The 26,950-nt window shown below is 43.3% G+C and overlaps 2 protein-coding genes across 3 annotated transcripts in view; one reads left to right on the forward strand and one right to left on the reverse strand.

Annotated features, from left to right (window-relative positions):
- PIK3R4 (phosphoinositide-3-kinase regulatory subunit 4) overlaps positions 1-10,986 on the forward strand; it is a 72,654-nt gene extending 61,668 nt beyond the window's left edge. For both annotated transcript variants that reach the window (XM_056129321.1, XM_056129322.1), the window contains exons 16-20: positions 4,508-4,639; positions 7,497-7,597; positions 9,099-9,187; positions 9,664-9,772; positions 10,406-10,986. In XM_056129321.1, the coding sequence (XP_055985296.1) occupies positions 4,508-4,639; positions 7,497-7,597; positions 9,099-9,187; positions 9,664-9,772; positions 10,406-10,576 (602 nt within the window). In that variant the 3' untranslated portion in view covers positions 10,577-10,986. The remainder of the gene's footprint in view (positions 1-4,507; positions 4,640-7,496; positions 7,598-9,098; positions 9,188-9,663; positions 9,773-10,405) is intronic.
- Positions 10,987-16,530: 5,544 nt separating this feature from the next.
- COL6A6 (collagen type VI alpha 6 chain) overlaps positions 16,531-26,950 on the reverse strand; it is a 120,909-nt gene continuing 110,489 nt past the window's right edge. Inside the window, exon 35 of the mRNA XM_056129320.1 lies at positions 16,531-16,717. Within this exon, the coding sequence (XP_055985295.1) occupies positions 16,531-16,717 (187 nt within the window). The remainder of the gene's footprint in view (positions 16,718-26,950) is intronic.

Here is a 26,950-nt window from a genome sequence, read left to right on the forward strand (position 1 = left end):
TCCTAGCTGTTAAATAGCTTTCTTCCTTTCTTTCTTTCTTTCTTTCTTTCTTTCTTTCTTTCTTTCTTTCTTTCTTTCTTTCTTGTTGTTGTTGTTGTATGTATAAACTCTCCAAGATGCTGGCTGGGTAGAGGCCCCGACGGCTCTCCCCGTTGCCGACCAGGTTCAGGTGGGCCCAGGCCGCTCTCCTAGCCAAGGCGTCCCAGGCCATGGGGCAGAGAGTGGACAAAACGAGGGCCAAGCTGGTTGATTGATCAGATGCCATTTATTCCATTCTCCCCACAAGCCTTCTCCAGTTTCTCTGAGCCTCCCATTCTAGTCTCACACTGCCCCTCATTCCCGTCTCCTCCTGTCTCTCCCACTCATCTCTCCGTGCTCCATCTCACAGCCTGGGCTCTCTCTCTCTCCATGTGCCTGCTCCTGTATTCTTCTACATTCTTCTCCCTCTGTCCCCATTGCTAGTCTCTCTGAGCTCCCTGCCCTTTCTCACTTTCTCCAGCTCTGTCTCTCTGGCTCTCTTATCACTCCAATTCCCCTGCTCTCTGGGCCCTTGCTACACACAGTCTGGTAGCAAAATCAACATAATCAACATAAGAGAGAGAGAACAAAAGGGAGTGCCCTACCACAAAGGCTGGGTGGGATGGGGGGGGGGGAGTGTGGGAGGGATACTGGGATTGGTGGGGGTGGAGAATGGCATAGGTACTCTATCATTGTATAACTGAAACCCAAGCACAAAATCTTGTAAGTCTACAACTGTATCTCATGGTGTTTCACTAATATATATATATAAAAAAAGCCCTTCCTCAGGGCCCACCAGGTTCAAAGGAAACATCACCTGAGGTATTCCAAAGCCCTTCCTGACTGCCCAAGGGCAAAATACCTCCTAAGGCTTTTTTTTTTCTCCTTTCCTCAGTCCAATAACTCTATCAACATCTTAATACTAGTTATTTTTGTATGGACACAGTAAGAGATACACTGAGGCTTGTAGGGCAGCTCTCCTGGAAACATCTTGCCAAAGACTTAGACTACAGAGCTCAGACAGATTAATCTTTCCTGACCCTAGCAGGGTCCAAATCTAGTTATTACTTTTTGGATCATGACAGCATTTCTCCATGAAGTAGCTCTTAACTTGTGGTTAAGCATTATGGCACTTTGGCCAGTCCCATCTTGATGCCAGGGTAGCACATAGCTCACCACTTGCCCTGGATCCATCCAGTCCCTCATCAGGACCCTGCCTTTGGGGATGCTAGGAAGTAAGGGCAGTTGAGGCTTACGTGGAGAGAACAGATTTCCAGGAGAAAAATACCACTGAGAGTCGCATTACAAAAGCATAGCATATACTGTCTTCTTGTGTACATACAAAAAGGACATTGTTCTGAAAAACTATGCAAAGGACTTAGGGAGAAGAGAAAAACAATACTTATATGTCAACAAAGCACAAAGAAAGAAGTTACAAATAAACACAGAGGAATGGGAGTACTGTGATGGGAGTAATCCAATAAACCTAAGCTATCTGAGGCTCTGCAGGAAGAACAAAACAGTGTTATCCTACATATGTGGATCACTTGATCGCTTGATCACTTGACATCCCATTACTCATCGATCTGCTCAAACTGGCATCAGTAACATCTCCATTCATCCCTGTCACGTGCTAGTGTAGCCCAATGGCATCTTCTCACTCCAGGAACATGAAGAGCCTCAAACCTATCGTTCAGGGTCTTGACGAAGAAGTCTGACCATCTTGTAGGTGGGTGGCCACGCGATCTTTTGACGTCTTGTGGAATCCAGTCAGTAATGGCTCTAGTTCAGCAGTCATCTCCAAATCACATTGTGTGTCCAGTCCATCTGATTTTCGATGCCTTGGCAAACGAGATAGCATCCCTGATTCTTGATCATCGACAGAGGTTGGAACTTCGGATTCTTTCTCTCACTTGAGTGAAGTGTGATACTCCAAGCATAGCTCTTTTGAGTCCTCTTTGAGAGATCCGAATAGTGTTCTCCTCCTGTTTTCATAGGGCCCAGGTCTCTGAGGCATATGTTAATATGCAGGAAGAACAGTAGAATCGAAGAGATGTGCCTGGAGCCGGAGGTTCTTGATCCTCTTAGCTATTTCTTTGATGCTCTTGAAGGCGTTCCAAGCCGCTCTCTTCCTCCTGTGCAACTCTGGTGCCAGGTCATTCGTCATGTTGACTTCTCGACCTAGGTACACATAACTGTTGCATTCAGAGATGTTCATTCCGTTGAAAGTGAATGGAGCGTCAGGAACGAGGCTGTTTCTTATAAACATTGTCTTCATGAGATTCAGCTATAATCTGTCCTTTCCACACTCATGGTTGAAGTTGACCAGCCTTTGTGCTGCTTGGCTCATGTTTGGTGTTATTAGAATGATGTCATCAGCGAAGCAGAGGTGGTGTAGATGCCAGCTGTCTCTCTTCACTCCCATTCCTTCCCATTCCAGTCGTCACATGATGTTCTCGAGGGTGGCACTGAAGAATTTCCATGAAATGGTCTCCCCCTGCTGAACCCCTCTCTTGACATGGATGATCACTTCTTTGTAGAATGGTGAGATCCTGGTAGTGAATCTGTAATACAGCTCATGGAGGATCCTGATGTATTGAGTTTGAACGCCCTTTTTGGCTAGGGCTTCAATGACTGCTTCAGTCTCAACAGAATCTAAGGCCTTCTTTAAATCAGTTAAGGTTAGACAGCGGCATCTTGAACTCCTGAGAAACCTCAATGAGCTTGGTTATCGTGTGGATATGGTTGATTGTGCTGAATCCTTTTTGAAACCCAGCTTGCTCGCATGGTTGTCCTTCATCTAGTGTTCTGCTAATCCTATTCAGGATGACTTGAGTGAACAGCTTGTAGATGACAAACAGGCAGACCAGGCTATAGTTGCCATTGTCGTGGATGTCTCCTTTCTTGTACAGTAGTACAGTCCTGCTGGTTTTCTATTGGGACGGAATATTGTCTTCATTCAGACAGATAGCGTGTGAAGAACAGAACCAGTTTGTTGATGAGAACTGACAGCTGGTTCTTCAGGGTTTTGGGTCTGATCTTGTCTGGGCCAGGTGCTGTTCACTTCTTTACCAATGAAATGGCATGTTGGATTTTGGAAGGGAGAATGTTGGGAATGACATATCCATCCTGCAGAATTTGCTATGTGGGTAGGTGGCCGTGGCTATTGAAGAGATCCGTGTAGAAGTCATGGATAATCTTCTCCATTGCTCTTCTGGAAGATGTGATAGATCCATCATGTGGAATGCATTCTTTTCTACCTTTTGTGTTCAGCACAGGTACTGTAGATGTAAACTCAGGCCCAGAGAGTCTGGGAAAAGGGCAATGATGGCTCTGAAAGTCACGGTGAGCTTTGAGGAGTGGAACCAGTCCCAGCTGCGGCCTGACGATTATCCCCGAGTGGGGTGCGTGCAGAGACAGGCCTCTCTGCGCTTTTGTCTCTCCCCACCAGAGTCCCCATAGGAAGGAGCCCATGTAAGGGTGTTCCCTCTTTGAGGGCTCATTCAGACTGGGCGGGCAACTGGCCTTTCTCTGGGGGTTTCAGTGGCTGTGGGCAGATGTGCTTGGAGGCACTACATTGCTACGTCCTGGACACCTGTACCTGACCCAAAGAGGCTCTGGGGAAAAGGGCTCCAAGACATGATTGAAATCTAGGACAGCAACCAGGCCACTTCTGGACTCAGAAAGTCACCCCAGGGTGCCGGGAAGGCCTCTTTGAATGAAGTCTGAGTATTTTGATTAGCAAATTAAGTTCTTCTGTAGATCTGATTTTTTTTTAAGTCTCTTTTGGCAATTACTAATAGTGTTAGTAGTTAAATGAATTATTCATTTTAAATTTACATTTATTAATAATGTAATAGCACTAGGATAAGCACCTTTTTAAAAAAATCTTTGTTATTTAACAACAATAGATGCTGTTTGAAATTGGGGAGAGAGTTTTACAAGAACAAAGCTTTTTCTGAGTGACTAACTCTGGTTTTTATTTTTGGAGGTGAGGCAAGCTCCCAAGTGGTGCTCAGGAGGCCAGGAGGCCCCACCAACTGTTATTTTTTCTTTTTGTTGTTGCTTTGGGGGGACCATACCCAACAGTGCTCTGGGCTTCCTTCTCGCTCTACTCTAGGAGCTCTGGTGGGCTTGGGGGACCAGATCTGGCAATCAAACTTGGGTTAGCTATGTGCAAGGCAAATATCCTACCCACTGTACTATCATTGCGGCCCCTCCACTAGCAATTCCTGGCCAGATGGGCCAGCAGCTGACCAAAAGGGCCCACAGATGGCGCTGATCCAGCCTTTGGGGCCACAGGCCTGCACCCAGTGTTGTGAGGGGAACCCTGTGGTGACCAGAATGGACCGGTCAGGCGTGTGAACCCTGACTGCTGTACTGTTTCCCAGCCTCAGTCTGTTGATTATTTTGTGAAAGGCTCTATCCATCCATGCCACCTGCTTTGCCTTCGTCTTTAGAGGATCTTCTTTTTGCTCTTTCCTTTCAGGGACAAGCAGTGGCACCATGGCTTGTTGGGACATGAGGTTCCAGTTGCCAATCTCCAGTCACTGCCATCCGTCCCGAGCTCGAATCCGGCGCCTCTCCATGCATCCTCTGTATCAGTCCTGGGTGATTGCAGGTAAGCGCAAGGCATGGGGAAGCTTCTCAAGAGCGTAGCGCTCCGTGCTGCCAAGACTTGGGTTCTCAGAGGCGTTGTTTGACCTGTGAGGGGGCCACGGGTGCTTGGGTCAGGGACATTCCCACTGCCAGCGCTCATCTCGTCTACTTCTACCTTGCCTTCTATTTTCCTGCCAGCCTCTCCCTTCCATTCTCTCTCCTTTAATTTTGAGGGGATGGGGAGTGGGTGGGAGGACTCCCAGGAGGTACAGAGGAGCCCCGGGGGACGCGGATCACTACTGATAATCTTGGCCGTCTGGATCAGCGGGAGAGCCTGAGAATGCGGTGATGCTCATGAGACGGCAGGGTGCCAGGGGTTCAGCCGGGGTGAGCCTCATAGAAGTGTAAGCCCAATCCCTGTCTTTCTCTTGGGCCACTCCATTTGTTTTCTCATCTCCTGTATCCCTGATTGTGAAAACTGCCCCCCCGGCACATTAACGAGAATCCCCGACTCATCCTTCACACTTACCATTTCTTATTGGCCTGTTTCTAGAGTATTTCTTACAAGTTTCCTTCTCTCCTGGGGCATTCAGATTTTTTTCTGCGTGTCCTTGCATCCTTGAAACTCTCTTTCTCCCTGATTGGAGGTTTAAATAGCAGAGTTCTAAGAATGTGAGGTCAAGTGTGAAGTCTGTGGCCTGCACACGGTTAGTGCGTAAGGCACTAGAGGTCTTGGTAATTTCTTGTTTCCCACGGGGCCTCTTGCCTCTGGACTCTGTCGTCTCCTGCACGACTTGTCTTGTCCTGACCACCCCTTGAAAGGTCACTATTTGTTCATCCAACAGGCTACTGAGCACTTGGTCTGCTGATTGAAATTAGGTGAGGAAGACAGTATTTCCAGAAGCAAAGATTCTGCTCTCGCTTTACCTGTTCATTGGTTTTCTGGAGCCTGCTTGTCTTCTGACTTAAATCGACTGCCTCAGACTGCAGTCTTGGCTCTCGGCCTTTTCTCTCTCCACACGGGCTCCCAGCAGGATCTCTTACAGTCCTCTGCTTTTTTTTTTTTTTTAACAGTCCTTTGCTTTAACTGCCGAATCCTCGGAACCTTTTTTGCCTGTTCCACCCAGAATGCCCCCAGCAGCCGTCCAGTTTACAAGTCCAGCCTGAACCCCCGTTTCCTCTCTGCCACCTCCTCTGTCAAAGGCAGTCCTGCTCAACCTCCTGTGCTCACCTGTTTCCATCATCCTGTCCCCAGTCCAGACACCCCTCGTCTTTATCCTGCACCTCGTCAGACTCTTCTTCTTTCGGCTCCCTTCCTTCCAGGGGCTTCCCATGCCCAGTAACAGCCAAACCCTCATGGTGGCCCTCTTGGGCAGATCTGTCTTGTCAGGGTTACAATAGGAAGTAGGGAGTGTCTCGGTCCGGTAACATGAGGATTGCTTTTCAAAGGATTGTTTTTTTGTCAGAGTGCCTTAAATCGCACAACAAAATGGTATACAAGAGGGCAGGATTCTGGGACGTGGGGGGAAGCGTGACTAGAGAAGGTGCTGTCTCAGGAAGACAGCAGTGACTCTGAGGTGCACGACACACCCACCCTGAGGTGACTGTTGGGACTTTGTCCATCCCTCAGGTTCCCCACGCCCGCTGTTGTAGCAGTATCCCACGTGGCTGTCTGTTGGCCAGCTTATGGCCATTGTGTTTATTCTCTTAAGAGTTCTTGGAGCTAGAAGCAATGCTGGGCCACAAATGGGGCCCGTTGATTCTCTGGTGTGCCCTCGCAGAGAGCCTCAGCCCTTGTCCTGACCCCTTTCCCCCTCTTCCAAGCCTGCACATTGTGTTCCTCGGTCCCAAATCTGTCTTTGCATAAGGACCCTTGGGAGTGAACTGAAGGTTCACCGGGACAAGCAGAATATCCTCCCTATCTTCTGGCCCCTGATTGAGGCAAAGGCGCTCGGCGTGGGGTGGGTGGGAAGGGACCAGCGCCACCACCCTTTGCCCCACACCTCCCCCACATTCCACTGCACCAGCCACCCTGGCTTTGTCCTCTAGCATTGGTACATTCCCGTACCCGGGCCTTTGCTTTCAGTTGCCTCAGAGAGTGACCGCCTCATGGTAAATATGTTGGTTAATGAAATACTAGTGGAAGGATGACGCCTCAGGGTATTTCATGCTCCTTCCCTCCCGGGAAGGGGCCCAGGAAAGGGCTGAGAGATTTGGAATGAACACTTTGCATGCAGGGGGAATCCCTACTAGACCATGTGGTCCTCCAGGCAAGGCTGGGTGTGGTGCAAAAACAACAGAACAGAAAACCATTCCTAAGGGATGATGTCTCTGCAATTTGCACTTTACACAGCCTTGGACTCACGTCCTGCATGCACACTTCCTCCCATGGCCCGGGCTTGTGGGCTGCGCTTACTCCTTCCTTCCACTGAAGTGATCCACCCACAAGTGAGCCGTGTCTGTCCACTCCAGTGGGATCATGACCAGGAAGTCAGGCTGCTGCTGCCCCTGGGCCAACTCTTCCCTTGTGAGATGAGGTGGAACTCTGCACTCATTTCTACGTTCATTGTCCTACACAGTGCATGAGTCAGCCACTCAGGCTGGGGTTCCTGAGGCCAGAATCTCTCTAGGACTCCCCTGTCCCACTCCTCCATTCTCTGTATTCGGACCCCGGGAGGCTCTGGACAGCATTTCTTACAACTCCCTAGTTGCTGACCATCTCCAGTTAGCCACAGCGTTCATTGGAAAGCATTTCTTGCAGGAAGGGAAACAAATGTGAGGCGGGGGCCGACTGGGATTGTGGGTGGGATGTGAAAGGCCCACGTGCAGAACCCCGCGGGAGGCTGAGTAATGGTCTTGGCCTTTGTCTTCTTCCTCAGCTGTCCAGGGCAACAATGAAGTGTCCATGTGGGACATGGAGACGGGCGACAGACGGTTCACGCTCTGGGCCAGCAGTGCCCCGCCACTGTCCGAGTTACAGGTTTGATTCTATTTTTCATTATAGAGGCCACTGTGCTTGCTTTCCCCTATCACGGGCCCTTCAGGCCTTTGACCGACTGTAGTATGTGTTGAGGTCAGGGGTTGGGTTCAAGTGCTGCTGAGTTCCCCAGCTCCAGGGCAGCTTGCCAGCACCTTGGGTTTCTTGCTGGTGTCTGCCTCCCTAGGTGTTGCAATTGCTGGTTTGTGATAAGAGATTTGTTAGGGCTTTGTAGAGCTCCAGTGAAGTCTGGGTTAATGAAGAAAAGCCCAGAGTCAAGTTGAGATCCCAGCTCCCTAATGGCGCAACAGATTCTAATGGGCCATATCACTGAATGTGGGGGTCGCAAGCAGGTTTGTCTTATGAAAATGGATTCAGGATATATTATAGGTAAATATTTGATCTGCATATCTGTTTTATATAGCTGGGGCTGCAAGTGGAAGAAGTCTAAGATGTCTTGGTTTAGATTATTCTGTGGAACATGACCTCTTATGCAGGTGTCTGCTCTGAGTGGTCAGGGGTGCTTCATTGGGGCAAAAGATAAAGACCCTGACTGGTTAAAGAAACTTTGGTACATCTACACAGTGGAGTACTATGTAGCTCTTAGAAGAGATGAAGTCATGAAATTTACATACAAGTGGTACAATATGGAAAGTATCATGCTAAGCGAAATGAGTCAGAAAGAGAGGGATAGACATAGAAAGATTGCATTCATCTGGGGGATATAAAGTAACAAAATATGAGATTAATACCCAAGAATAGCTGAGATCAACACCAGGAGGATTACTCCATAGCTTAGAGGCCAGCCGGGTATTCTAGGGGAAAGGGCAGTTCAGATAGAGAAGGGAGCACCAAATAAAGGGTGTTTGGAGGATCCTCCCAGGAGGGGAGATGCATGTTGAAAGTAGACTATGGACTGAACATGTTTGCCACTCAGTGCCTCTTTTGCAGACCACAGCACCTAATAGGAGAAAGAGAACAAAAGGGAATGCCCTGCCACAGAGGCAGGGTGGGATGGGGGGGATGGGGGGGGGGAGGGAGTTATCCATGGGTGTGGAAAATGGGCACTGGTGGAGGGATGGGTATTTGATCATTGTATAACCGAAACCCAAGCACAAAAATTTGTAAATCTACAACTGTACCTCATGGTGTTTCACTAATAAAAATAAATAAATAAAAATAAAAACTGAAGACCTGCATGCACAATAAAAAAAAAAAAAGATAAAGACCCAAATTGAAAGAAAGAAAGAAAAAAAACCTTCTCATCCTTAAATGGAAAGTTTTAGACAGAGGATAGGTTTGACTTTTTTAATGTATAAAACATATATTTTTTTAAAGTTCCTAATAATTACTAAGATGTACAATGCCTTAATACTTCCAGTACTGATGCTTTCCTATTTTCAGTTCACCAAGTAAAGACACTGAAGGTGACTTGTCTTTTGAGTGAGTATCGTCCTTAGGGAAGGCCCTGGCGCCTTATTTGACTCCTGTTCTTTCTTTGAAGCCTTCTCCTCACAGTGTCCATGGTATCTACTGTAGTCCTGCAGATGGAAATCCTATCCTGCTAACAGCTGGTTCAGACATGAAAATCAGGTACAATAATTAAATACTGACGCTGAAGCTGGGAATAAAAGAATGGATGAAACTACTCCTAATATCTAACTCTTACAGATGTTAGTAATATCGTAATTATTAAAATATCCACATCTTTCAGGGACAATCTGTAGCCAGTATTATGTTATTCTAGAAAGTCTTTTTCTCTTCCCTTTTTTTTGGGAGGTGGGAGTGAGGCACACCCAGAAGTGTTATGGACTTACTCCTGGCTTGTTGCTAAGGGATCATTCCTGGTGGGGCTTGGAGGAGATCTTATGTGGAACTGGGGATCAAACCCAAATCAGCTATATATATTGAAAGCACCCTACCCACTGCACTATTGTTCTAGCACTCTGAAAAATCACTTTTCCTAACTAATGCAAACAAAACAAGCTATACATTGGTAAAGGAAAGCCAGGGACGAGTTCTTTCTCATCTCTTGCAGAGATTACCCACATTCATTTCCGCTTTCCTAGGTTTTGGGACTTGGCTTACCCAGAGAGGTCCTATGTTGTTGCGGGAAGTACTAGTTCACCGTCTGTGTCCTACTACAGGAAAATAATTGAAGGCACTGAAGTTGTCCAGGTACAAGCAGTTTTTCCTTTAAACTTTTGTAGGCACAACAGTAGCCAGCCTTGGCCAAGAATGTTTGGTAGTATTTCTTGCAGTTTTTTCTTTCGGGTTTTCTATGTTCAATATTAAAATGTTTGTTTCAAGTACCTAGCTCCAAGTATACACTTCACAGAAAGCACCTTTAGTATTTTCTTTCTTCAAGTAAAAAGTAAGGTAATTTGGCTAAGATCACCCAGTTAGTTAGCAGCAAAGCTGGGATTCAAACCTGGCTTTTTGGCTTCGAAGGTAAAAACTTCAACTCAAATAACATTACCTGACAGTCAGGCTTGGGCTAGGGTAAGTGCTCAGCAGATGAAAGCATGCTTCATCTCGTCACAGTGAGCTTTGGAAATGCCCTCCATCTGCTAAGTATTTACTTCTGTCTTCTACGCCTTTCTACCTCTTCGTTAGTGGCTATTCATAGTATCCAACGAGTTCATCAGGATTGTCCTTTCTATTCCTTTTATGGGGGGATGTCTGTGGTTGCCAGGTAACTTTGCAAGAGGCATTAACTTGAACAAACAAATATCCCAGAAGCATGAGTACTGTAAGGTGGCACTGATTTTTAACTCCTGCTCTTCTCTTTGACTTTTGACCCTCAAACAGGAAATTCAGAATAAGCAGAAGGTAGGACCCAGTGATGACACCCCTCGGAGGGGACCGGAGTCTCTGCCTGTGGGGCATCATGACATCATCACTGATGTCGCCACATTCCAGACGACACAGGGCTTCATTGTCACTGCATCTAGAGACGGAATTGTTAAGGTGTGGAAATGAATGCCTTAGTGATTTGTATAGTTTGTATAAAGCTATAGCGTAACTTGAAACTTAAAACAAAATGTATTTTTTAGATAACATAAGTGAGAATGTGTCCATTTGCTTATATTTAAAATCATGTTGCTGTTTCATGATTGAACATGTCCCACCCACGGTGGTTAAAGGAAGTTGCACTTAGGGTACTCTTGTATATCTCTGCAAGAGGCAGCCAGATGACAGCGTCTGGGGCTTTCTGACTTTGTGTCATTGAAACGAGGAATTGAAAATGTTAAGACTTGAAGAGCTCTGTTTACTTTGTATTGAAAAAGATGCTTGTAAGCTATTATAATAAAGACATTTTTGCTATCAAAAATGCTATTCAAGCCAGTCAATAAACTATATTGAAACTTCTAACGGGCTTTTTTGGTTGGTATTTGGAGCTTCAGGAAAAGACTGAAGTCTGTTACATTTGCTCTCAGGAATTGGACTTAGTGACAGAACAATATTTTCTGTCCACGTTTCTGTGCTGTGTTCTTTCTGTTTAATCTCCCAGCTTCTTTTTTTTAATTTTTATTTTTATTTTATTTTTTTGTTTTTTGGGTCACACCCAGTGATGCTCAGGGGTTACTCCTGGCTCTGTACTCAGGACTTACTCTTGGCGGTGCTCGGGGGACCATATGGGATGCTGGGAATCGAACCTGGGTTGGCCGCGTGCAAGGCAAACACCCTACCCGCTGTGCTATCGCTCCAGCCCCTCTCCCAGCTTCTTAAACTGGGGCATGACCCCATATGTTGCTTAACTGAGCGGGGTCAGTGTCCACATATTGGTAACAGTTAAATGTTTCTGAACACACATTATCAAAGGTTTTTTCAAAAGCACTGTAATGAGTATCCAAGCAGCTCTCCCATATTGCATTTTGGGGCACAAAGGATATGAATGGGAAGTTTAAGAAGCCCTACTTTCTCTTACCTTCCTCCCTGTGCATGTATTGTCTGCTTGCAAATCATCTGACACTATAGACTTAATCTCTTACATATCAGATTCAAAAGAAATGTTGCCTCTTCATGGCCGTCATTACTGTTTTTTTATAGGCTCTTTTAAGAAATTCTGAAAGTTGGCTCTTCAGCTTGCTTTGGGCTGGAGCGATAGCACAGCGGTAGGGCATTTGCCTTGCACGCAGCCAAGATGGCCGACCCGAGTTCGATTCCTCCGCCCCTCTTGGAGAGCCTAGCAAGCTACCGAGAGTATCTCGCCCGCACGGCAGAGCCTGGCAAGCTCCCCGTGACATATTCGATATGCCAGACACAGTAACAACAAAGTCTCCAATGGAGACGTTACTGGGCCCACTCGAGCAAATCAATGATCAACGGGAGGGCTTTGAACTAGTGTCAATTATTTAATGCATAGAGTGAGAAAAATAATGTTGGAAAATAGCAAGATTTAAGGATTATTGGAGACCAGTCTTTTTACTCTATGTTTGCCATCCACTTGTGGAGAAGTATATGATATTAAAAATAATTTGGACTGGAGAGGTAGTACAGCTTGCCTTGCACACAGCTGACCTAGGCTTGATTCCCACCCACACATACTGTACCCTGAGCCTCACCAGAAGTGATCTCAGAGCACAGAGCCAGGAGGAAGCCTCAGCACCACCAGGTATGGCCCCCAACCAGAAAAAAAAAATATATATGTATATATATATATACACACACACACACACACATACATATACATACACACATATATATATTTATATATATATAGAGAGAGAGAGACATTACTGGCACCCACTCGAGCAAATGGACAAAAAATGGGATTACAGTGATACACATATATATATACATACTTGTATATATGTTTATCTAGTTTGAAAATAGTAATATGATTGCACAACAAAAAGGTTGAATAGTCTAGGGAAAATACTAATGAGAAATATTCCAAAATTAATTTTTCTATAATTATAACTTTAGACAGGCACAGTTTTAAGTCTGATTATTGTAGTCTGGATCTCACACCTGTGGTATTTTTGACTCTGTAGTTTATATATCAATCTCTTTATTATCCAGTCTTACTCTGGAGAACCTGGCAGGCTACCAAAAGTATCCTGCCCACACGGCAGAATCTGGCAAACTCCCCGTGGCATATTCAGTATGCCAAAAACCAGTAACAGTGATGGGTCTCATTCTCCTGACTCTGAAAAAGCCTCGAATGTGGCACTTTATAAAATCTCAGGGCTAGGACGAAGCAGACATTACTGGTGCCTACTCGAGGAAATTGATGAACAACAGGATTACAGTGATACAGTGAATATAGTTATGGTAGTACAGCATGCAATGCTATGTCTAAGTTCAGTAACAAATACTCAGGATTGAAACTGGAAACCCCATTATTGAGAAAGGAATGACTGATGGCCTCTGACCAGACCAGCTATCTTTCAGAATTGACAAGTTTGATATGGACATAGCATGCCTCTGTTTCCCTTAAAGCTTGCTTGAACAACATTTACAGAATTTCCATTGTTTTACTTGTCTGTTTTTGTGCCACAACTGGCTGATTCCTAACTCTGTGCTCAGTGATTATTCCTGGTGGGGCTTGGGGGACCATATGAGGTACTGGGGAATAAAACCCAGGTTGACTGAGTGCAAGGAAAGTTCATTGTCTGCTGTGCTGTGCTCAGACCCCCTAGCTTTTAAGTAAGAGAATCTGCAAAGTTAGAGGAATTTTTTTTTTTGAGTCATAAACTGTCATCCTGAAAATGGATGAAAGCCTATTGCCATTGTGTGTGCCTATGATATTTTAGCCTTTCCACACTTGCAGGCTGCTAAGGCAGAAATAAAAGCATTATAGCAAAAAGACATCAATATTTATAGCACTGATCAGTATTTATACATGATCCAGGCATGCGAAGTGACAATAACTTTCATGGACTAGCTGGAAATTTCTGCAAACCAGCAGTGGAAGTTGAATTGTTTGGTGTAGGGATCGGAGAGATAGTACAGTGGGTAGGGTGTTTTCCTTGCACGTGGCCAACCTGGATTTGATCCCTGGCATCCCATATGGTCCCCTGAGTTTGTTAGGAGTGAATGCTGAGCTCAGCCAGGAGTAACCCCTGAGCACGGCTGAATGTGGCCCTAAAACGATGAGTGAAATGTCTGGCATAAGCTGTAGGACTGCTTAGCCTGCTAAGGAAAAAAACATTCCAAGCTTGTGGAAGATAAAGTCTCTTCCCCCAATCTCTGCCCCGGAAAAAAGTCTCACTTTAAAGATGGTCTTTTGAAGATGAAATCATTCAGTAGGGTAGAACTGAAGGGTATCATGTGAAGCAAGAATAAATTGGGAGGGAGAAGGACAAATATTTGATGATCTCACTTATCTGTGGCACATAGACAAACTAAACAAGCATATAGACAGTATGGAAAGATAAACCTTTGGCCTTGAATTATAGATTTGAGAGTACCAAGTAGGGGATGGGAGAATGGTTGGGTGGAATGATAAGGTGGACCCGAAGTAGCAAAGGACACCAGTGGAGGCATCTCTTGGTGATTGTGAGGTGAGGAAGTAGTGTACATCAAAACCATAAATAACATTATGTGACCCAAATCATAAGTAGTTAATAAATTGTATGTAATAGACGCATGTATGCTTATTTATGCATAGTTTAGTGATGCATAGTTTAGTGGTGATAATTTGTACTATGCACTTTGAATTACATCATGTGCTTTTTCAACTTCTTTAAGTCAAAGCAAAGTGCTTTTGTAGACTTAAAACTTACTATTTACACATTTTTTTTCATGACATGAAAAACTACCCTATTAGTAATGTCTAATAAGGAACAAAAAATGAATCATTTGAATTGTCACTGGATATTATAAACTCTGATGCCACATGGACTTGCATCTGTTTGAACATGCCCAGAACTGGAGACCTGTGCCCTATATAATCAATTACCTTACTTTAAAAATTGTTTTTATTACAGTGTAGGGTTCCAAGAGTTTTCCTAGAGTTTTCGTGTTTATGGTGTCAATTTGCAAAGTTACTGGACCCCACCCACCACTACCAATGTGCCTATGAACCCCAACCCTATTTCTGTCACCTCCAATCTCACTTCCTACCCCCTTAATTCATGCCTCCATTGTTTGTTGATTGGAGATAATAAACTTAAATCTTTAAACCAGGGAACATCACTTGTGGTTCTTGATTTAAATAGGATTTTATTTTATTTACAGTGCATTTTCTCTCTCTCAGGAAAAAGAAGTCATAGAAGATGTTAAAATTAAGGATTAATGCTTTCTTATCCATTATTCATTTTTTATATTAAAATACTCCACGTGCTAAAATAATCTGTTACCAAGGAGATATTTTCTGTTCTTTATTGATCCATGCAGGGAGAAAAAAATAGACTTTTAACAAGTATTTTGAACAATAAACAGGAACGTTTGTTTACTCCAAAGATAACCAGAAAAACATTGTCAGTTAAAACAGCTCTTAAACTTTTCCTGAAAGCATCACTTGGGATAATATGAGGAAACAGGATACTTTGTTCCTGTACTTAACCTGAGTCTGATTATGATACTTAAGCCCTGCTCCTCTGAAGACACTGGGAGCTTTCTTTATGAAGCTGTCTGAGGAAGGACAGCAGAAATGGCTTCATAAAATTCTGCAGAACCTTCTGGGTTTTATGAAGAAAAGTTTTGAAAAGAAGATCAAACTGTCTCCTAGTCTTTGGGTTCAGTACCCAATGGCACCACACAGCTAAGCGGGGACCCCTCATTTGCTGCAAGAATGATAACTCTGCTTAGCAAGACCATTGCTACCAGTGGGGGAGCCAGCTCTAAGGTCCCAATATTGTAACTAAGTGAAAAGGTGTTGCTTGAGCATTTGGTGGTTGGCAATACCAGTCTGTGATGTAATTTGGGTGGGGGATGAGGAGAGAGTGCAGTGAGCTTTCAGAGGATGCTGCAAGATGTGAGGTGCTTGGAAGTCTTATCCAGCTTGAAAATAGGCTGATTTCTTTCACTCCCCCCTTCCCAGTCCCCCCATCCCCCCAGCCTTGTAAGGATTTCTTATCTAAAATCAGAACTCATTTGAGGTCACTTTCCAAATCCTGCCAGTCCGGCTTGGTGCTCTTCATTCTTGATGGGTTAAAGAAACTCAAAGAGTTTCACCCAAAACAGTTGTGTCTTGACTTGTGTCAAGAATACAGGAATTGGTTTTTAAAAAATAATGGAATGAAAATCCATCCAAATGGCCTAGCAGGATATGTAATAAAGCTCAAAAGCAGTAATTTATGCTTTGGAAAAATGAGACTCTGAATTACAGAAGATTTGGATATGGGGGAAATTCTCCTGCCTCTCACTTCTTCAAACAGATGGTGAAGGTGAGATGAGGCCTTCTCCAGTTGGCCGGTGAGATAGAGGTATGTTGAAAAGAGATTGATGGGCCTTCAATTTTTCTAACTTAATGACATACAACCAGCTTTTCTAGGTAAATGTTGGGGCCTCCCAAAACATGAATCCGTGGTCAAGCAGATGGACATTTAAGTAAAACTGAATTGAAAAAGAAGGTTTGGTTTGCAGAGCACTTGAGAATCGTCATCACTTAGATGTGTACATCATCACATAACATTGGCTTTCAAATTACAGCTCCATTAGAGTTTCAAAACACTTCTTCCATCCTTCCATCATTTAGTGAGAACAGTTCTCGAACATATCCATTTTAGGGGGTCTGGAATAACCAGAAAGAGATAAATGAATGAGATAAATCTCATTTCCAATAAAGGCATGGGGTGAAGCTGAAGTTTCCAGTCATCTACAATCTGTTGCTTCTTTGTCCCTCCAAAGTGGAACTCCAGAGCTTGGCGCTCTTTCGTATACAAGGAGCTGCCACCACCAAGGTCACGCCATCACGAAGCGATTGACATTTAGTCTTACTGTGCTTCCTAAAGGAGAATTCTTCAAACACTTCCTTTATCATGTCACTTGGCAGCTGCTTTAATCACCTTTTCCCCACTGGTAATGGTATGGGAAAGACTTTTGGTCAAATATCTGACAGCTTTTTCACTGCTGCCTCTTGCTGCTCTGGAAGGAAATTTTTTATCTTGGAAGAATTTGGCCTTCTGTAATGCTTCTTTGAGGATAGCTTTTTGTGGTCCAGGAACAAAGCTGTAACACAGAGAGAGACATTATAAGAGGTGAAGTGCCATTCCAACGTGGACTGTTTTAGTTCATCTTTCTCCCTGAGTTCATTATTGTATCCATTCTATATTGCATTCTTCTCTGAGAGTAATTATAGTAAGATAATGATGAAATCTGGGGATTTACACTGGAAAGATATACCAAAAACTCATGAATTAAAACTCGTCAAAATAGCAACAGTATTCATTCAGCAGGGATGTTTCTTCACGGGATGACACTCCCAGAACAGTCTGGCTGACTCCTGACTATTCAGATTGGGGTCAAATGGTGCCTCATTGGGGAACACCCTATGTTTCCCACTCTCATTTCCTCTTCTAGTCATATAGAACAACTGGTTTTTTTCTTTGTTTTCATAACATCACTCAAGATTTTTTTTTTTCATTTGTAATGTGTTTATGTTCATTCTTCATCCTTCCAGCCTCTCAGAGAAAGTTTCAAGGAAACCAGTTCTGATCAGAGAGGTATCCCAGGAGTCCAGGACAGTGTTTAAAAATAACAGATAGGGCTGGAGCGATAGCACAGTGGATAGGGCATTTGCCTTGCATGCGGCTGACCCGAGTTCGATCCCCAGCATCCCATATGGTCCCCTGAGCACTGCCAGGAGTAATTCCTGAGTGAAGAGCCAGGAATAACCCCTGTACCTCGCCGGGTATGATCCAAAAACAAAAAAAAAATAATACAGACACTCAAAATAGTATATGTCTAGTGAGAGCGCAAATGAGTTTGTTCTTCCCTCCATCCAACTGTTTCCTGCCAGTCTATGGAAGGCACTGTATTAAGTACAGGAAGAGTGAGATGTCCCCAGTCTGACCAGCTCAAAATTGGCCTGGGGGTCTTGAGTAACCTAGCAGTGAAGGTGAGCTGGAGTCAGCTTCTGGAAGTTCTTGATAAATCAGACAGAAATCAGGGACTAAAAGGAAGTGCCTGGTAGAACTTGCAGACAATCCACAAAACTTCCTATGCAATGGAGTAGGACTACCATCTTTGCTGGCCACAAGGGGAGTCACTACTATTCTTTTGTGTCTATTAGACACCTGAAATGTGGCTAATGTGATAGAGCAACTGATTTTTAACTTAATTGAAAGCTTATACTACTGTATTGTATGGTGCAGACAAGGGAGCATTTCAGATAATCAACTTTAAATAGGGAGAGGGACTTTAGTCTTCAGATAGCAGTGCTCAGGAGCTACTTGTAGCTCTGTACTCAGGGGTCACTCCTAGCAATGTCCCCAGGAGCATATGTAGTGCTGGGGATTGAATTGGTGATGGCCACATGAAAGGTAGCACTGTACCATTGTCCTCCCGTTGGTCATCGATTTGCTCGAGCGGGCACCATTAACGTCTCCATTGTGAGACTTGTTGTTACTGTTTTTGGCATATCGAATATGCCATGGGGATCTTGCCAGGCTCTGCTGTGTGGGCAGGATACTCTCGGTAGCTTGCCAGGCTCTTCGAGAGGGACAGAGGAATCAAACCCGAGTCGGCCGCGTGCAAGGCAAACACCCTACCTGCTGTGCTATCACTTCTATAAGCACCTTATTTTCTGTACTATCTCTCTGACCTGGTATTTAAAAGAGGTGGTGGTAGAAAGTGCTTTGGGTCTGAAAATATTCTTATATTAAGGCTTCTCGACTTAACTAGACTTTTCACTAGAGTTAGTTCTGTTTAATCTGATATAAAATGGATATATAAAGAATTTTGATAGTGAGCAACAAAAAGCTCCTTAAGTTGGGTCTGTAGTGCTGTGGATTAGTAGGAAATTGATGTATCCAGGGGTGAAAGATTAGTGACGGTTGAGACTATACCCTGACTCCTGATACGAGTCTAATGTGACTTCCATGGAACTAGGTTTTACTTTAGAACACTGTGGAGAACTGTCAAGAAATTTGGGGGTTGGAGAGATGACAGTGGGATAAAGTGCTCGCCTCGCAAGCAGCTGACCTGGGTTAGATCACTGGCACCTCATTCAATCCTCTGAGCATTGAGCCGGGAGTGATTTCTGAGCACAGATACGGGAGTAAGCCCGGAGCACAGATCCAGGAGTAAGCACTAAGTATAGCCAGTTGTGGCTCCAAAACAAAAGATAAGGAAGAGAGAAATGGAGGGAAAGAAGGAAGTAGGTTTGGGAAAGTGAAATAAATATCAAAAACCCTTGGATAAGGGTATGGAGTCTGCCATATAAACTCTTCATGCTTTTAGAAAGAATGTGAGAATCCAGAGGCCTGGGAAGAGACCACTTAGTAATACTGATAAGCCTTATTCCAAGAGCTGAATTGCAGTTAGATAAAGATCTAAATGATAAAACATTGAGACAAGAATAGTGACAAAATTCATTTTGACCCATTTCTCCATCTTCGGGTTCTCTCTCTCCTTCTCTCTCTCTCTCTCTCTCTCTCTCTCTCTCTCTCTCTCTCTCTCTCTCTCTCTCTCACACACACACACACACACACACACACACACACAGAGCTCCCAGTGATTTTACTTCAATCTTTCAGACTCATCACAGTCTTTTTTCACCTATAAAGACAGGATGAAGGAGGCCACCAGCCACACACACACACACACACACACACACACACACACACACACACACACACAGAGCTCCCAGTGATTTTACTTCAATCTTTCAGACTCATCACAGTCTTTTTTCACCTATAAAGACAGGATGAAGGAGGCCACCAGCCAAACAAATAAACGTGTCTTTTGATGCTGCAAACCCCCCAACACTTCTATACAAAATGCTACACATAAATTCTGAAGCTTCAACCCAGTAGTCTATTCATGCAATAGCTGACCCACAAACTTCTTCAAGCATCACAGCTATGACCACATTTCAGTCAAGATACAATTTCTTCACTCCTTCCAACTTTTGCTCTTCCCTCCTGTTTTTAAAAAATTTTTCTGTGTTTTGGGTCAAACCTGGCAGTGCTCAGGGGTTGCCCTAATACGATACAGAGACCATGAGGTGCCAGAGATCAAACTCGGGGCTCCTGCATAAAAGCATTTGCTGAAACCCTCTAAGCCATTTCCTCAGATTTCCCAGTTTCTTAATTTTTAAACTTAACATTGTGAATTCCAGTTCTCCAAAGTTAACAATTGTCTATATCCATAGAACATGACTCTACCAAATTATGGAGAGTGCAGTAGTTTCCGTCTGTAACACACTTCTCGTGACTTGAGCTTATAGCACAGCGGTAGGGCGTTTGCCTTGCACACAGCCAACATGGCCGACCCGAATTCGATTCCTCCACCTCTCTCAGAGAGCCCAGCAAGCTACCGAGAGTATCTCGCCCACACGGCAGAGCCTGGCAAGCTCCCTGTGACATATTCGATATGCCAAACACAGTAACAACAAAATCTCCAATGGAGACGTTACTGGGCCTGCTCGAGCAAATCGACGAACAACGGGAGGGCCTTTACTTTACTTTTTATTTGTACTAGTTCTCACCTCCTCTGAGCTCCTCTCACCATCTTGTGCCCCCTTTTTCCATTTCTTCCCTTGAATTCTTTTCATGGTGAGTTTTCATGGTTTCTTCCTCTTGGTAAAGAAAAAAGTTATTAAATTGGAACTGCTTCTAAAGCATGGCATAGCTACCTCTTTCCCCTTAATAATAAAACACAAACAAAAACACTGTCCTCCCATTGTTCATCGATTTGCTCGAGCAGGCCCAGTAACGTCTCCATTTTGAGACTTGTTACTGTGTTTGGCATATTCAATATGTCACGGGTAGCTTGCCAGGCTTTGCCGTGTGGGCGAGATACTCTCAGTAGCTTGTCGGGTTCTCCAAGAGGGGCGGAGGAGTCGAACCCGGCTCAACCGGGCTGGCTGTGCGCAAGGCAAATGCCCTACCGCTGTGCTATCGCTCCAGCAGTAGGATGAACCATATTGACTATATGTATAAACTCCGTTTTCATTGTGTTGTGTATAAGAGTTTGGTAAGAACAACTGGATGAGAATAGTTGGGAATCATACAGACTTTCTCTTTCTCTTTATTGCTCAGATACTTTTTGGATACTCCAATCCTAAGTAGTCAAGATAAACACCAAACAAATATACAGACAACTCACTTTAACAGCTTGGACCTTGCCCCCGTAAGACTTGGGGAAATATGTGGCAAAAAGATTAAAATGAGGAGGGTGAGACTAATTAGATTTCAGTTCTTCTTGATCATGTTCTTCCATCTTTGTGGAGAAGCAAGAGTTAGACTGCTGCATTGGAGCAGAAGTGAAGCTTCTTTTCAAAACTCTTATTACACATTTTGTGTGTCCAGAATGCACACTTTGGAAAGTAGAATGACAACAGATGTATTACTCAGATGACGTTGGCAACTGCCTATATTTACAATTTATTTATCTGGTCTCTGGACACTGCTTTAAAGTCTGGACCAGTGCTTTCCTGATGTAACAAGCAGGTGGATTTCTGTTATTGTCTGTGAGTTGATCTAAGTGCTTATCAAGAGGCTACAAATGTCACTGGCCATTTGTCCCTTGGTTGCTTGTGATTTGGTTTTGTTCCTTTTCTGTTCCAACTGTTAAGGGACAGTTCCTACCTATACCTCTCAAAATCTCATGCGTAAGTGTGCAACTATTAAGCATGTCCTTCTGAGACTTGCGATGTCATCTTTATGGCCAGACCTATGACCCAGCAAGTGTTCTTTTCTCCTTCAATCCTGCATACTCAGGTCTTCACTTCTCTTGAATAACTTAGGTAGGGCATCTCAGAAACAGCAAAATAGCTTTTTGCTTTTCACTGTAATCTTTGGTCTCTTAAAGAAGGAAACACGCTTTCAGGGAATTCACAAATATGTTTCCATTCCTATGAGGCCCCACCAGCCATTCAGACATGGAAAAAGCAATTGCCCCTTGAATATGTAGAACCACTTGGAGAAGCAGGGAAGATCTGAACTACCCAAAACCACTATGAAGCTCCACCCCTGATAAGATTGTGCTTCAAACAGCCTGCAGTGGGGCACGGTCTCCAAAAATGCCTTTTAGTTTGTGTGTACCGGCTCCAGCATCTGCCTTTGATCAACCGCGTCCTATGTTGAACCCAGTGGGAATCCAAGTGCAAGTCTCCTTTCCGCACTGCCTAAGGCCACCAGCAGGGGGCGCCCTGCTCTCGGTGGAGATGGAGCAGCCCAGGAGCTCGGTTTCAGGCTCAACTTCAGCCATCCCGTGCTGGACAGTTCCATGTCTCTGGGCGCCCAAGGCTTTTTGCAGAGGACTAGAAGCTTGAAGCTTGCAGAGCTTCCTGAGGGGCATACTTCTCTCGCCCTTCTCCACAGAAATGCCCACACTGCACAATAAACATCGACACACCACCAAAGGCATATGCTTTTTTGTGATTTCCAGAGGTCGGTGCACATCTGGTTTTGTGTGTGTGTGTGTGTGTGTGTGTGTGTGTGTGTGTGTGTAGGTACAACATGGTTTATCCCTGAAACACTCCCTTAATTACCTGATTTCAATTATTTCAATTATTTCTAATTTTTTAAATGCAAATAATATATATTAATGCAAAAGATGTGATATATATATATATAAAAAACATCTCTTGCTCTGTTGATATTCACACATTGCATATCTCATAGCTTAAGGTCTACTCATTCCTTTCTTTGGGAATATTCTGTTCTATTCTTCATAACATTTTAAGAACAACATTTAGCTTACTAGTTTTAGATTAAATAGTTTCCCTAATGTGGAGACGTGATTGATATACTGGAAACTGAAAAGGTGGGACAATGGTGGGGGGATCTTGACACTCTGGTGGACAGATTGATATGGCAGCATTGAAATTATAAAACAAAGATTTCAATACCACTTTCAATGATGATACCTCAATTTTTAAAAATGAACTTAAAGATAAGTATACTCTCTACTTTAAAATACAGAGACTTAACACAGAGACCTCCCTGAATGATGAGGAATTTTACATTTTTTTAAGGTAAAGGTAAAGGTAAAGGCCCTCCCGTTGATCGTCGATTTGCTCGAGCGGGCCCAGTAACGTCTCCATTGGAGACTTTGTTGTTACTGTGTCTGGCATATCGAATACTCTCGGCAGCTTGCCGGGCTCTCCGAGAGGGGCGGAGGAATCGAACTCGGGTCGGCCATGTTGGCCGCTTGTAAGGCGAACGCCCTACCCGCTGTGCTATCGCTCTATTTAACAAAATCAGACTATGTCCCCTCCATAATGCATAAATAAGTGGCTAAAATGGTATTTTAAAAAAGTTGTTCACAATTATATATTACATTCAATATTCCACACAAATCCCACCACCAGTACACCTTCCCACCACCATGATTAAATTTTCCTACCACCACCCAAAAGCAGGCCCTAAATAATTTATTTTGTGTTGCTTTTTGTGATTAATCTGCTAAAAATGATCCCAAAAAGTTTCCTTAGAGGAAAGTTTGTGAAAATTTTATCTCATCCTGGAGCTATTTTGTCCTTGTATGAAAGATTACTAACATGTTATTATAGGCTAAGCCTTGTGTGCTTTTATATATATACATATGTATGTATATATGATTATTTTTTAAATCAAGATTGGTTATCTTCTACTTTACACACCCCATCCAATGTGGTGTGCTACTCCTGGTACATCAGTGGCATAGAGTATGAAATATAGAATGGCTGCGAATGTGGCTGCACACTCCAGGAATTCTAAAATTTTAAACAGGGTAATATAGCTGGAGTTAATTTTTTAACTGGATTGTGACTTTGGGGTCCGGAGGCATCTCTGAAGCTTGTTGCTCTCTTCCGAGATTTATTTGTGACTCTCTGGATCATGGTTGTTAATGAGTTTATACGGTGCCAGAGGCAGTTCATGGGTGTGACTACCAGGCTCCTGGAAACACAGGGAGATTAGGGGAGATTGCCCATTCCCAACTCCGTGAGAACCTGGAGATTTTGATCACAAAACTAGCATACTCGAGTTTTTGAACAGATTCACTCATGCAGGAGGCTCCTCCTGAGTCTGTGGGGATTGACTGTGAACATGGCAGTGATTAGGGCCTGGAGGTTTTCAGTTGCCAGGGCTATGTTTGGGTGGGTGGTAGGCTCATCCACCCCTTTCTACACGTTTTGACATGCAGCATTTTGATTATATAGTTGGAATTACTTTTACATTTATAACATTACTAACTTAGAAACATGATTTAAATTGAAAATATAGGGGCTTTGGATTTTTCTAATTATTTCTAACTTAATTGCATTGTGATCAATACCATTTGGATGGTATGATACTAGTTCTTAGAGATTTTATGACTCTTGCTTTCAAAGATGAAAACTGAGTAGTGAGTACTGTGATCATTCCATCTTGATACAAGGGTTGTTAATTTGCTCCATCACTACCCCTAGTATTCTATATATGAATAGCTCATTTTTCTGTACAGGGTTCTGTAAGGAGTCCATTAAATCTATGTTGTTACTGATAATTAAATCTTTTATATCTTTGCCAGTTTTTGTCTGTTTAACCTTTCAATATTAAAACTCATGTATTAAATCTTCAACTGAAATGACGTTTCAATTGCCATTTCCCTCATAATTTTCAAATGAACATTTCATATATTTTAAGGCAATTTTATTGCCCTCTTAAAAATTTAGAATTGTGACATCTTCATGAATTGAACCTTTGGTTTTCATGTAGTGACTTTTTAATACCTACAAAGTGTTTTTGTTTCCTCTGGAATTTTAATTATCATAAGCCTTAAGATCACAAACTTTATACAATTTTGTTCAAGTAAAATGCTTCTTTAATGAATTGGCAAAGCTACCATTACCAGTTCCACATATACTGTGATTCTACTGATGTGTATATCTTTTGAATGACCATTTAAAACACAATCTTGGATTATAGTTTACCTAGACTTAGTAAAGAATTCACAAGCTGTGGAGAATAATACAGTGGTTAAAGTGTTTTCTTAGATGCAGCTACTCAGATTTTATCTCGAGCACCTCATATAGTCCCTGAGCCTTAGTCCTTCCAGTAGTAAGTCCTGAAAACAGCCAGGTTTGACCCAACCATTCCCCCACTCCACCCCACACACCCTCCCCCCTTATCACACATCCAAAATAAGAATTTACAAATCTGCAACTGTATCTTAAATCTTACACTACATTTTAAACTTTGTGGATGATCTATGTGAGAAGAGTTAATCTTTATTTTCTATTATGCATAAATCACACTGAAGTGTGATCTCATTAAGTAAATGAAGTCATTAAGTAAAAGGTTAATATTTTAGATTTGGGGATTTTAATTAAATTGGCATATTAGAGATCATAATGGTAAAATGGACATTGCCTGCTCATCTTCAGCCCTTGTTACCATCGAGGCTCATGAGTAAAACTTGAAACAGTCAATCTTCCTCTGAGTGATGAGGCAGTAAAGGGGTTTTCTTCATATTTAAATGTGTGTGTTTGTGCATATCTGCTACATATGTTATATAAGCTTAAATATAAACCCAATCTTCTACTTTTGAGAGATCATTGAGGACCTCAGAAAGATGACATAACCTATCATCCAATAATAGACTTAATTAGAAGGGAAAACCAGTGATGGCACTCACTGAACCATGAAATCATTACCAAAATTCAAGAGGCTGATTATATTTATTTATACATAATCCAGGCTTTTTTGGGTTTTGTTTTGGGGCCACACCCAGCAGTGCTCAGGAATTACTCCTGGCTCGCACTCAGGGTCACCCCAGAACAGCATCTGGGGTTCCGGGGGTTGATCCTGGAGCAGCCTCGTGCAAGGCAAGTGCCTTATTTGCTGTACTATCTCTCTGACCCCAGTCCAAGCATATTTAAATCAGGTCTGTCCAACAAAAATGTTCAACCAGCCATTCTGGTAAATGAGATCAATTTATGGCCCACGTTCAAAGTCATGAGTTCTCTGTGATGTAATGCATAAGGCAGTGCCAACTCTACTCCTTAGTAGCTTTCTGGAGATAAGCTATCCACCCTGACTTTCCTGAACTCCCTGAACTCTGGCTCAGTCTTTTTTTCCTTTTTTTTGGGGGGGTCACAACTGGCCATGCACAGGGATTACTCCTGCCTCATACACTCAGGAATTACTCCTGGTGGTGCTCAGGGAACCATATGGGATGCTGGGAATTGAACCCTGGTTGGCGATGTGCAAGGCAAGTGCCCTACCCAACTGTGCTATCGCTCCAGCCCCTCTGGTTCAGTCTTGTCCATGCGTTCCCTTCTCACACTTGGCACTAGGTCTGGGGTGGGATGAGGATTTTTCTGTTCTGCTTAGTATCATCTATGATGATGAATTGTTCCTTATGTGTGACACAAACATTCTGTCCAAAAAGGAATTTTTGTTTGTTTGTTGTTTTCCTTTTTGACGAAAATAGGCCGTGTGTTCTGATGAATATGACTTATGCTGGGATCATCCAGTGGTTTCCTCATTAGCACTGTAGCACTGTCCTCCTGTTGTTTATCAGATTTGCTCGAGCGGGCACCAGTAACGTCTCCATTGTGAGACTTGTTGTTACTGTTTTTAGCATGTTGGATACCTCACAGGTAACTTGCCAGGATTTGCTGTACAGGCAGAATACTCTTGGTAGCTTGCTGGGCTCTCCAAAAGGAGTGGAGGAATCGAACCCGGGTTGGCTGCATACAAGGCAAATGCCCTAACCATTATGCTATCGCTCCAGCCCAGGTTTCTTCATTAGTCCATACATTTTCATCAAGAACATAGCTAGCGTTACCTCCCACTGTCCTACCTAAGGAAGCACATAAAGCCAGATTCTTGATAAGAGTGGCCACTGCTGGGTGTCACTGTAAAAAGGCACATTTTCCTTTTTGTGATTTTGTGATTGGGTAAGTTATTCTGTGAAACTGTAAATCACTTAAGTTAAGTGAAACTGTAAATAGTTCACAATAATTTGTCACCCACTGGATTTGGCAGTTTTTGATCCCTGCCTGACTCACAAATTGGCTATTTCTAATTTTACCATTTCTTCTATATTTATTTGCTAGTATACTTGTCCAAAAAAAAAAGATGATTTAACATTGTCAAAATGGCAATACTTCCCAAGGCACTGTACAAATTCAATGCAATCCCTATAAGGATACCCACGACATTCTTCAAAGAAATGGAGCAAACACTCCTGAAATTTATATGGAACAATAAGCCCCCACGAATAGCTAAAGCAATTCTTGGGAAAAAGAAAATGGGAGGAATCAAC

Source organism: Sorex fumeus, unplaced genomic scaffold (assembly GCF_029834395.1).
Source record: "Sorex fumeus unplaced genomic scaffold, SorFum_2.1 ptg000072l, whole genome shotgun sequence".
Classification (NCBI taxonomy): domain Eukaryota; kingdom Metazoa; phylum Chordata; class Mammalia; order Eulipotyphla; family Soricidae; genus Sorex; species Sorex fumeus.